The sequence below is a fragment of the Arachis hypogaea genome, chromosome 5 (assembly GCF_003086295.3).
Source record: "Arachis hypogaea cultivar Tifrunner chromosome 5, arahy.Tifrunner.gnm2.J5K5, whole genome shotgun sequence".
Classification (NCBI taxonomy): domain Eukaryota; kingdom Viridiplantae; phylum Streptophyta; class Magnoliopsida; order Fabales; family Fabaceae; genus Arachis; species Arachis hypogaea.
In genome coordinates this window covers 113,590,593-113,604,118 of record NC_092040.1, presented here as the reverse complement: position 1 = coordinate 113,604,118, position 13,526 = coordinate 113,590,593, and the positions used below count along the sequence as shown (strand labels likewise).

At 34.9% G+C, this 13,526-nt stretch overlaps 1 protein-coding gene across 1 annotated transcript; it reads right to left on the bottom strand.

Moving 5' to 3' along the window:
• On the bottom strand, positions 1 to 1,697 carry LOC112802912 (septum site-determining protein minD homolog, chloroplastic). The gene is made up of 2 exons (XM_025846335.3): positions 389 to 1,697; positions 1 to 216 (listed from the first exon to the last, which is right to left on the bottom strand). The coding sequence occupies exon 1, from the start codon at positions 1,593 to 1,595 to the stop codon at positions 588 to 590; it is 1,008 nt and encodes a 335-aa protein (XP_025702120.1). The 5' UTR covers positions 1,596 to 1,697; the 3' UTR covers positions 1 to 216; positions 389 to 587.
• Between the last annotated feature and the right edge of the window lie 11,829 nt (positions 1,698 to 13,526).

The following is a 13,526-nucleotide window of genomic DNA, read 5'->3' as shown; positions in this document are numbered from 1 at the left end:
TTGATAAATTGCTGAGAAGGACAAACCTTCCATAACATTATAAAATCATAGCAGGGATCAAGTTTCGCATCATATTAAGCAGATTTTTATCAGTGACACACTACTACATGCTGCATTAGAATTTAGAAACAAAAATGAACTTATCATGCATGGTGAAGTGTAAACTTACTCATCAAGGAGAGATTTTGTTCCATGTTCCAAGGCATAAACAACACCCTAGTATGTAGATAAAAAAGAGTAGAACAAAACAATATTATTGAATCACCATTAGGCAACCGATTAACAATGCAGAAATGAACTCAAAAAGTGACCCTAAACTAAATCATCCTGAATACTAACACAATTGAAATAAACCAAATGAAGAAAGAAAGATATAAGCTTTGCTAACCCCCAAAACTGTACTGTACACAGCTTCCTCCTTGCTCCTCTCCCACTACCACCTACACATGATAACAAATTTGCAATACTCCATCCTAAAATAAGAAGCAAACAAAATCACACTAACTTGAAAACAGAACCAAAAAACCAATCACAAGCAAAGTTGAAATTTGAAAAAACATTCCAAACTTGGATTCATTGTGTTCTAGTTAGCCACCAAAGAAGGAGAAAAAGCCACGCTTTGGCTCCTCCTCAACCATGACAGCTTGCATTGTATCTTGCTCCACAAGCCTCCAAGCTGCTTGCTCAAATGCCAACCCTGCCAATGTTGGAGGCTTATTCAGAACCAAAGGGTACCCTCTATTGGTACTCCTTATAACCTCCGAATCCTCCGGAATCGCTCCGAGCAGTGGCAACCCTAGCATTTCTTGTACATCAAGAACAGACATCATGTCCTCACCCTTAATCATATCTGTCCTAACTCTATTCACAATCATCTTTATGTCCCTAATTCCATCACATTCAAGCAAACCAGTAACCCTATCAGCATCTCTAAGGGCAGTTATATCTGGTGTGGTTATCAGAATTGCCTCGTTCGCCGGCGTTATGGCGGTGATGAATCCAGCGTCGATGCCGGCGGGGCAATCAATGAGGATGAAGTCAGGGCAACCTTCTGTGCGCGATTTGAGAGCATCGACGAGCCAAATTAGGGCTTTTCCTCCAAACCCTAGGGGCAATTTTGACCTAGGTTTTGAAATGCAGAGCAATTCAAAGTTGGACCAACGCTTGTCCCTGACAAGAGCCTGGTCGAGCCTGCAATCGCCGTTGAGAACCTCGAGGGCGGTGTAGTTCACGCGATTCTCGAGGCCTAAGAGGAGGTCGAGGTTGCGGAGGCCGACATCGGCGTCGATGGCGACGACGGAGAAGTCGAGTCTGGCGAGGGAGAGGCCGATGTTGGCGGTGGTTGTGGTCTTGCCGACGCCGCCTTTTCCGGAGGTGACGACGACTACGCGGGGGGTTTCGCCGGAGAGCTGGGGTTTGCGGTTCCACTGGAGGAGGGCGGTGGGGGATTTGTGGAATTTTGGGGGTTTTGGTAGGGTTTTGGATTGGGGGAAGAGGCATGTAGGTCGTCGTGGTGGGTGGGTGAAGGTTGAGGTGGACGGAAAAAGTGGTTGTTTGGCGGTGGGGACGCCGGGGAGACGGTGGAGAGAGAGCATCGCCGAGCTGAGAGGGTAGCTCAGTGACAGTGAGTAACCACTGACACAGTGATACGAAAGCAACAAATAAAAAATGCTTTCTTTTTAGATCACAATTTACATTGCTTGCTTCGAAATTGACACATAATTTGTTTTATTTTTTATTTTTTTGAGCTTTGAAGTTTTCTTAATTAATATAAATAAATCATTTTTCAATTGAAATAATTGTGCGTTTATATTTAATGATTTAATTAAATATATTAAATTATCTAATAAAATTTTAATGATTATTTTTATGTGAATAATTGTTTAATTAATTTAATATTTTTTTATACTAGTTGATAGGAAAGAGTTAATATAGTAAAATGGAAAAGAAAAATCTCATTTCTTGATAATAAAAAGAAAAATTTGTGTTGTAAAAATGCTTTTTTAGAGAAAAAAATAAATAAATATGGACAATTTTTTGGAGTTGTTTTTTAATATGGGTATGTAAAGTGTTAAATTTTATGGTGCTAGACTGCTGCTGGTACTTATTTTATTGTCATTAAAGAGATGACATAAAGAAAAAGCGAAAATTGCTCGTTAATTATGAGTAATATTTTTTTATTTTTTTTAATCTATCTTGTGGGGTTTGAGATTGGTTTATTTACTTAAAAAAATTGTATTTACAAAAAGTATTTGAAAAAAATAATATTTAAACTCAATAAATTTTGTATGATGGGACATTTTTACTAATTTGGAGATTGCGAAAAGCATAATAATTTAATATTATTTTAGATAAAATTAACTATTTTTTGAGAAAAAAAAATTGTTAAAAAATTAGTTTTCTTTTTCTATATAAGAGAGTTAGTGTTCCAGAAGCAACATTCATTTTGATTGAAAAGTTAAAGCTGTGAGTTTGTACAAGTCCTCGCCATGTGAGAGTTTTCTTGAGAAGTTTTTATTTTTTTAAGTCATGAAAACTAATGTGTGTTTATTAGTATATTTTGAAAGTGAGATTATGCCATATATAAATAAAGGTGTAAAATTTATTTGTGTAAGTTTAGAATTTTTGTTATTCTTTACATGATGTTATTTGTAAAGTTATAAAATAGATTATGCCAATATATATACGGTAATTTGTCAAAGAGAGTTAACAGTATTTTATATAAGCAGTTTGTGTTAGTTTTCAGTGATGTAATATAGTTTTAAGTAATGAATGTGACTGATGTCATCATGTTAGAAATGTTAATGATTTATCGACAGAATCAAGCTCATGTGTTGATTATCGAACTGTATGTTGAATTTAAGAAGTTGGCTATTAGTCACGAGGTTGATGAATCCTTCTTAAATAAAAGGGGCAACACAGATTGGGAAGGAAATGATAGTGACAGCAAAGAGGAGTTTTTATCTAACAATGGCATGTTGGGAGGAAATGAGACTACCGACATGAAAATTCAAGCTGCAACAAGCACGGTAAAAAGCCAACATTCATTTGGTATTCCATCTTCTATGTGTGCTTTGGATCTTGAAGCTATGATCGCACCTGAATTTCTTGAGTTGGCAAACTCAGGTATGTCAGCCTATCATTTTATTTTGTCAAGACAATTTTATTTTTATTTATCAAATTTCGGTTATACATTCTAATTTTATTTGTTGAATTATTTAAAATATATTTATTTTTAAGTTACCAATTAAAATATTTCAAAAATTGCTCACTATCTAAAAATGATAAATGTTGCTCAACTGGAGAGTACTTTTTCATAAGATTATTTTGTATGAGATAAAGAAAAAATCTAACTTACGTTATTTTGCTAGATATTGTGGCTACTTTGATGAAATATTGTACAAATCATTGAAAATTGAAAACCCTTAGATATACTTTTTTTTAGAATTTAGAAATTGTTAATCCACATACACAGGTATTTTTTTTGTGCAAGATGGTGAGTTTGCTGTTGGAATGGAGTTCAGTTCTAGAGAAGTTATAGTCATGGCAATTAGGAATTATATTACTTCCATGGGTATCGATTACAGGGTGTTTGAGTCTGAGTCTTTGACATTTTATACGAAATGCATACAGTATGGCAAAAGTTGTAATTGACTGATTTGCGTTAGTTTGATTCAGAAAAAATGTTGTTGGAAAATTAAACGATACAATGGAAGTCATACTTGCACTGTGGACATAATTTCTCAAGACCATTCGAAACTAAATTCCGACACAATTGTGGACGCTATAAGACCTCTAGTTGAAGCCGACCCATATCTGAAGATCCACGTTATGACCATAGATGTTCTGTCGAAATTCAACTATACGATAAGCTATCGTAAAACATAGTTGGCAAAGTAAAAGTCGATTACAAAAAACTTTGGTGATTGAGAAGTTTTTTATGAGTGTTTGCTCGCATGGTATGTGGCAATGTGTGCTTAGAACCCAGGATCTATGGTGCAAGTTGATACTATACTAGCATATTGTGGATCTAAGGTGGAGGAATGTGTAAAGATAATGCGTCGAGTTTTTTAAAGCTTCCATCTATGCATTAGAGCGTTCCGATACTGCAAACCACTCGTGTATGTTGATGGCATACATCTGTATGGGCGATATAAAGGAGCTCTTTTGGTTGGTGTGTCTCAAGATGGAAACCAAAATATTGTACGACTTGCTTTTGTCATCGTTGAATGAGAGACCGCTGACGCATGACATTTTTTTTGAATAATCTACGAAAAAATGTTGCCAGGAGGGACGGTGTCGGTATTATTTTTTATAGGCACGACTCTATCAATGCAGCAATGGCTAGATGTAATGATGCGTGGAGTCCTCCTAGAGCATTTCATATATTGTGTTAGGCATATTGCGTCAAACTTTCTATGAAAATTCAAGGTCCCTTACTTGTAAAAAATCATCATAAACATGGAAACATGTTCTTTATATTGAGTTGATCTTTGTTAAACTTAAAATTGCTATATACTATTTGAATTGCTGACGAGTGATATTATATTAAAACAAATTTTTCTCTAGGATATTGTAAGGCAGAACAATAATACAACGAGCAGTACCAACAGTTGCAGGATCGAGGAGAGGCATATATACTCAATGGTGTGATACTATTGATTGTCGGTAGTGGGCTATGGCTTTTGATAAAGGGCATCGTTAGGTCACATGACAACCAATCTGATAGAGTGCATAAATTCTATGTTGCTCGTAACCTCTCGGTCACATCATTGGTCAGGATAACCTTTTATCGCTTAAATGAGCTATTTACCCGAAAGAGCGTCAATGCTCAAGAGCGCATCAATGCTGGACATGTCTTCTCAAAATTTGCGACTGTGAAGTTGCAGGCAAATTTACAAGAATTAGGGAATATACAAGTGCATTGATTTGATAGATATACTGAAGTTTTTGAGATTCGTGAGATGTCTAGTAGGAGTGAATACACTGTCGATCTCAGACACATAGTATGCTATTTGTCTATTAATGCAGTTATTAGAGATAATTTACCGTTTACTCTTCCTATTTGAAAAACATGATAGAATTTGATCTTTCATAATGCTTTCGTCATTAATTGACTATACTATTTTGGGAGGACTAATTTTCTCCATCTTAAAACGAAGTATAAATAAAAATAAAAAAATAGACTAACGTATAAAAAAAAAATAAAAATTATACTCATAATTAAATTAATTAACAAATAAAATTTAGTTAACGTATCTATTTTCCATAAACATAACATATAATATATTTATGTATGTTGCGTACAGCAATATATTTAGAATAAATATTTTAATATAAATATATTTAGTAGCATTAATATATACCATACTAGTATGTAAATAAATATTCGTAATGAAATTCGGCATAAAAATTAATAAATAAAATCTAAATAACGTATATATTTATTTATAACATGATGTCATATATATTAACATACATATATTTTAACTCTAATGATATATATTATTATGTACTATATTTATTACTAATATATTTATATATTTTGCTTAATTTATTTATTTCTAATATATTTAAAATAAATATAACATAAATATATTTGACCAACATGAATATAAAAAATACTTTAACGATTACTATATTTATTACTAATATATTTATGTGTGTTGCGTAACTTATTTACAATAATATAATTAAAATAAATATATCAACATAAGTATATTTTACTAACATGAAGATAAAAAAATACATTAATGTTAATAATATACTATAATTTGAAATATGACTACTAATATATAACTTTAATTTAAAATCAACAATAACATATTATTTTCAGAGTATTACACATTATTAATATTTTAAAATTAATAATAAATAATTTTCATATTAATAGACATAATAATATTAATATATAACAATTACAAATACAAAAAAATCCTACGCAAAAAAAAATACATTTTTTATTAAGTATTTTATCTTCTAATACTAACATTCAAATATTTATTTAAATAAACATAATATTAACCTACGTAATTAATTTTATGAAATATTTAAAATGACAATAATATTAATATATTAAAAGAAAAACAACACTAATAATATAACATGTATATATTGATATAAACAATTTTGAAAAAATAATAACTTACATATCAAAGATTGTTTAGATGTGAAATAATATATTTTTTGGTAGAATTACATTTCGTATTATTTTAACTTAAATCACACATTTTTTCATTAATAATCACATTTTTATCATTATAAAGACAGACACATAAATTTTATTTTTTTATCTCTCCCTCGTACTTTTTTTTACAGTTTCACTTTAAGAATACTGTAACTTAAACTTTTCTTTTCAGATACAACGAAAAAAAAGACCCGAATTTATAGAAGCGGAAGAGGTGGGACTCGGGCCAGAGACAGCTACTTCCATGCATGTTTGACGGATGTTTTCTACTACCTTTTTCGCTGGTTACGAAAAACGTATCATGCAGATCAGAACCTGCAACTTCTGTGCATACGTGTCGCGCCTCCTGTTTCTTGCCAACCACGAGATGAAATTGGCGTCTTCTCGTCAACTGCGAACTGACAGTGTCAACTTCTCGCCACCTGCTAGATACACTCGTCACTATCCGTGTCCAATTTCTATTAACTATATTTATCTGCATAACATTGAGAAAGTTCTAGTATAAAAAAAATTTTTGATTTTTATATTGTATAGATAAATTACCATTTACTTTAATTCTCAAACTCTTTCTATCTAAAGTGATTAGTGGCTATCCCACCACAAACTAAACACCACCACCATCTTCGAACACCGCCATTATTCTAGAGAACATATTCGGCTCATGGTGTGTAAATTCGATTAGTCAAATGCACCACAACATATATAATTAACTTTTTTTATTTATTATTTGTATGTAAATAACTATTTAATTAATTTAATATTTTTTATACTCGTGATAGGAGAGAGTTAATACAGTGAAAAAAAAGAAAAATCTCATTTCTTGATAATAAAAAGAAAAATATATACTTTTGTGAAAAATAAATTGCGTCGTAAAGATGTTTTTTTATTGTATGGACAAACTATCATTTATTTTGACTTTCAAACTCTTTTAATCTAAAACGGCCACCCCACCACAAACTAAGTACCACCATCGCTATTTTCGATCACCACCATTATTCTAGAGAACATATTCAGCTCATGGTACAAACACGATTGGTCAAATGCACCACAACATTCGTTCCTAATATATTATAAATAAAACTTACCATAAAATCTTTATTTCCTAACACATCTGACATATTAGCTAACTAATTCATCAAACTTGGTACTACCCATTTCTTATGGTTTTTTTATATAAATAAATAATAGAAATGCTTTATTTTCCAAAATACGCATGAAGAGAAATGCTTCCGAAAATGCGCAAGGCCACTTCAAGCGGGGCATGCGAATTGGATTTACATTCCAATTCAGGTTTGGCGGCCACGAATTGGAACTGGCAGGGGCAGGAATTATTTCTGGGTCGGTGCCCACGAAATGGGTGGGGAGGCCATGTTGTGGCTGGTGCCAGCAAAATGGCCAATTCTAGTGGGGCATCCACGAATTGGATTCCAAGTCAATGGTACTACACGCGAAATGGTGCCCTTCAGGTGTATCACCTGCGAAGTTCGTTCCTAATTTGCCTATATAAACGCTTGTGCACCATTTACAGAAGGAGGCATTCTTTTGCACTTTCTTCCAACTTTAAAATTTCTCTCAACCTAGTTACTTTCTTTCTCTCTAAAATATTGTGGGTGTTGGTTCAGTTTTGCTGTGTGTATGGCTTCCGAAAATGTATATTTGATCATATACCCAAATGGAGAAATTTCTCATACGGCAGAAGGTATTACGTTTGTTTGTGACGATCCCCTTTGGATAATGATTCTGCCCCCGACATCGTTACAAGAGCTGAAGAATTTGATTCTCATGAATACCAAAATGGTGGGAAAAAAGGAAATCACGAAGCTTACACAGGATGCCAGTTGTAGTTGCTAACTCGTTTGCATATCAGAAAATGCAGATTAAATCTGATCAGCATATTTTGATGATGTTTTCTTATCATCGCAGCATTGGAAGCATCTATTCGTTGGAACTTTGTTTGAATCTTCATGATATAGGTGGAAGCTCATATAGTTCTAATAATGTGAAGGGTGTTAGGAATTTCGGATCGGTGGATTTCGTTCCGGGTCGGGATACTGGTAGGACCCATAGTCCAAGCTTTAACGCGTTTGTGACGCCGAAACAGAATACAGATATTCGTGAAGCACCCCCCTTCCAACCTTGTTGGATTCGATACATATCATCATGATGGCATGGTAGAAACTTCTGATGAAGATGAGATAGAAGCTGTTCCCGAAACCTAGTCGCTTCATCACGAGACAGTTCCTCCGATTCATGTTGAATTGGGGGGTGGGGTGGGGGTGGTGGTGTATCCAGCAGCACGCTAGCACACTACTTGTATTTAAATCTTGGAGCAATGCAGTTGACCATTGCAGAAGACAGACCGAGTAGCTATGCTTTGTCAGGTGAGAAGGAGCTCGAGATTGGGTTGAAGTTTCTCAATAGGGAGACAGTGATGCTTGCTGTTAAAAATTATAACATCCGCAGGAGTGCAGAATACAAGGTGGTAGAGTCAGACCAACATAGGTATGTATGTCGATGCATGCAGTTTGGGGATTAATGTCGTTGGATGGTACGGGTCGTAGAGTTCTTCCAGATTTTAGAAAATTCGAAAATACCAAGGGCCTCATAGTTGCTTGGCAAGTTCAATGTCTCAAGATCAAGCTCAACTTGATAGCAATGTCATCTGCCAGCATATATTCCCCATGATGCATGCTGACGCAACCATTTGAATAAAGGTGTTGCAAGGATCAGTCGAGTTTGCATACGGGTACATGGTTTCATACAAGAAGGTTTGGCATGCAAAGCAGAAGGCAATTGCCAAAATCTATGGTGATTGGGACAATTCGTATGACCAGCTGTGGAGATACTTCAACGCCCTGCAAGCTTTCGTCCCAGGTATAACTGGCATTGAACACTTATTGGGCTTGGTTATTCATTGTGGTTTTAGTGGTTTATATGTTTTACTAAGTAAGCATTTTCACAACAGGAACAATTGTTGACCTACAAACGAGGCTTACTATGTCGGGAACACTCTAGACCGTGAGAGTGTCATGTTTCATCAGGTTTTCTGGTCGTTCCCCTCATGTGCTGAGGCTTTCAAGCACTATAAGCCAGTGGTCCCAGTAGACAGAACACACCTGTATGGTAAGTATGTGGGCACCCTACTTATGGGCATAGCACAGGACGAAAATAACAACATTCTGCCAATCGCTTTCGCAATTGTGGAGAGAAAGAATACAGATTCATGGTACTTTTTCCTTACCAATCTAAAGAGGCATGTAGGGAGGCAACCAGGAATTCTGCTTATCTCTGATAGGCATGCAGCAATAAAGGCTGCTTTAGAGCGGGATGGGTGTGGATGGGAGCACAATGTTTACTGTGTACGACATATCGCCTCTAACTTCGCAACAAATTTCAACAATAAGGATTCCAAAAGACACTTGGTTAACGCCGCGTATTTAAAGACGCAAGAGCAAGTGCAGTACTACCTATAGTTAATCAGCGGCGAGGATCCTGTAACATCTCCGCATATTATGGCATGGATCTAGGGGTTAGAGCCACATAAATGGCTACAGCTCCACGATGACGGTCATCAATATGGTCACATGACGACCAATCTTTCTAAGTGTATCAACTCTGTCCTCAAGAGCACTAGAAATTTACCAGTCTGTGCAATTGTCAAGTCTACCTATCATTGTCTTAGTGAATTATTTGTGAACAAGGGTTGGCAGACACAAGCACATATCGCATGCGGCCAGGTGTTCTCGCAATTATAGCAAAAAGCGATCTTAACAAACCGTGAGGGAATTTCCTAGATGCTTGTGACGTCGTATGACAGAGCTACTTCAATCTTCACAGTTGATGAGATAGTAGCTGTAGGGGTGTAGTCTTGGTTTCGCATTTACCTTGAGCATCAGAGGTGTGCTGTGGTTACTTCCAAGTGTTGCACTACCCCTGTGCTCATGCTTTGGTCGCATGCACATTTGCAAGACTCGAATGGCAACAATATGTCGAGGCAGTTTTCGGGTTGAGAACGTGTTCTAGGTCTAAGAGATGGAATTCAAACCAATGTCAGACGAGGAGATGTGGCCCCCATACGAAGTACAACGTGTACGTCCCAACCCCCATCTACGATGTATAATGGAAGGACGTCCGATGTCTATAAGAATTCGTAATGAGATGGACGAGGTTGAGTCGGGCCCAGGTAAGCGTTACGGACTTTGCAGGACACCAGGGCATACTAGGCGTCACTGTCCGCATATTTTTGCCACTTAGTATACCACCATTTCTGTTTAATGTATCAGTTTAGTGCAATATTTGAGCATGTTTCTATTGAATTATGTAAAATCGTCATTGTTGCTTTATTTCATGTTATGTCGCACTGTTGTTTAATTTACCACATTGTTGTATTTATTGCATAGTTGGTAGTACATGGGGAACCATCGTTACTAAAACTATGTACATACATCACATGAAGATAGGAACATAACATAAAATTCAACAACAAACGGTGGAACCGACATATGGATAAAATGGAAAGAAATAGCATAACATCGAATGACTAACACAATAGGATGAAGTCGATACTCAAGCGAAGGAAAAGTAAATGAACTAAGTGTTACAACAGAATACTAAATATATAAGCCACACAACTAATGGTGGTCGTGTCCCAATCTGCCACTTGTCTCACAAGCAGGAGCTCGAATGTCCACGTTAGCATCAGCCCCGGCGTAAGAAAGACGTCGGCCTTGCATCTGCGTAGCATCGTACGGTCGGAGCACAGATTCGGCGGTGTCACCAATTGAGACGAACCTCCTCCCTGCCACAGTAGGCTGCGTGATGGTATCAGAGCGGTTGAGGGCAAGATCAAGATCTATTGGGGTATGTGGGAATGATTGCTGAGGGATGAAATGGTCCAACCCGTCGAATAACGAACAAAGAACGACGCTAAGCACATAGCTCGATATAACCAACAAAGAACGGTACTACCCCAACTGTAGGTACTGATGGCATCATAATCTACCAATAATGGAAGATATCAAACATGGACCATATTATTGGCCTTGTCCAGTAGTAGCACGCCTCCCAACAAGTAATTATGTAACAATGTGCATACTGCATGAGGGCATTGTCTCGTAAATCAAGCGGCATCTGCTGAAGACGATTCTTGAGCCACTTCAACTTTATGTTGAATTTTGTTGTCCTTACGTGGCCAGCTGGAACTTCATCAAGAAGTTTTTGACACTATTCCTAAAGATCTTTTTGGTGGAACTTGTTCTATGACCTCAAAGTACCACTGACAGGCTCGCCATCAACAGGTAGACCTAATTGCATTACAAAATTCTACAGGGTTATGGTACACTCACCCCAAAGGGGGTGAAATGTGTGAGTTTCGGGATGCCTTCGTTCGACAAAAGCACTTATAAGTGGATTGTTATACTTGAAGCGCTTTATTAAGAAAGCATGGTAAAATCATGTTCATCTTAAATAAGACTCAAACCTCTGCTGCCTAATTTCCATGCTTAGATCTGTAGAATCTGACATGAAAACGTCAACAAGTATGCCATGAGGAGTGAGAAAACGTGTGGGCTGCAAAAGAAGAAAAAAAAAGAATATAATAAAAAATACTTTAACCAATTTTATTTGTCTACAAAAACAAGAATATAATTAAAAAATTTTACTTAAACACTTAAACTAACCTTATGAAGCAAATGTGCCGCAATATGAAATTCGTCTAACCGATTAAGGTTCTCTTCCGCATTAACCCCACCCCCACTCATGTTAATTTTTTTCTTTTCAAACACAACACAAAAGATTAAAACCACAACACAATTTTTTTTACCACCACGACTTTTTTTTAAAATCCCTTTTCCCTTTAAACCGAATGCATAAGGTCCCCTCCCCTTCACCCTTTTATATGTGTCCCAGCTTCCTTCCCAAGTATCCTTTGTCACCCAACATAACCAATGCCTGTCTCGTACGGATGCTGGTGTTTGCTGAAAATTGGTAGCTTTGACCATCCACTTCGTGGCCTCCAAGAACGAAATACTCATTTCGTGGACGCCGTCAGTGCATTGGTTCCACTTTGTTGCCGCTGTCCCTGAGGTCGCCCAATTCGTGTGCGCTAGTGGTGATGTGAGCCATTTCGTGCATGCCAGCAACGTATTAGAGCAGCAGCTTTTCAACCTGACATGCCAATTCCAATTCGTGGTCGTCACACCTGAATTGGAGTGTAAATCCAATTCGCATGCGTTCCCCTAAAGTGATTCTACGCATTTTTGGAAGCATTTCTCTTCATGTATATTTTGAAAAATAAAATATTTCTGTTATTTATTTATATAAAAAAACCCATTTCTTATATTACATCGAAAAAATAATTGAACAATTGTTATAAGTGATGGAAAAAAATTAGTAGATATTGGAATACATTTTATCTATAGATGAATAAATTGTTGAAGTAGATAAACTTGCATATTTTTTTCCATTTAAGAAAAAAGGGATGTTACAAATTTACAATTATAGAATGTTCATATATAAAGAAGATATGAAAAATTAGATATATAGTCTTCTGAAAATATTTTTCATTATATATAATTAATAAAAAAATTAGATTTCTTTTCTTTAAAATTTAAATTGAAAACTCAATTAAGTTATAAAAAATTACAATTCTAGTAAACTTTAAATTTATTATTAATATCATAAAGAATTAATAAACAAATTAGTATTTATTAATGGATATTATTAATATGTATTTTAAAAATACATTTTAAGAATATTATAAGAAATATCTTATTAAAAATTAAAATTTACATAATATAATTAAATCCTCTATTATATTTTTTTTTGTTTTATATAACTCTACGATATCGATAAATTAATAATTAATTTATCGTGGATTTAAGCTCTATTTAAATATTTGTCAATGGTCAATAAATTTGCTGCATATAGGACTGAAAGTGAGCCGAGCACCAAAATTGAGCTTGGCTCACGGCTCGACTTATTAACAATCGAGCCTATTTTTTAAGTTCAGACTCGGCTCACCGAAAGCTCACGAGTTGGCTCAAATAATAGAAACATAAATACAAAATCTATAATTTTATATCAATAAATTGTAACTTATATATTTTAAAAAATATTTAAAAAAATAATTTTATATATTATTTATCTATCAATAAATATAATTTTTTTATTTATGTCTTACATCAAAATTATATGTAATAAATAAATATAAAATTTTAAATAATTAAGATCATTAATATATAATTATATATTACTATTTCATATGTATATATATAATATTAAAAGTATAGACTAAATGCATATAGGAATATATATATATATATATATATATATATATATA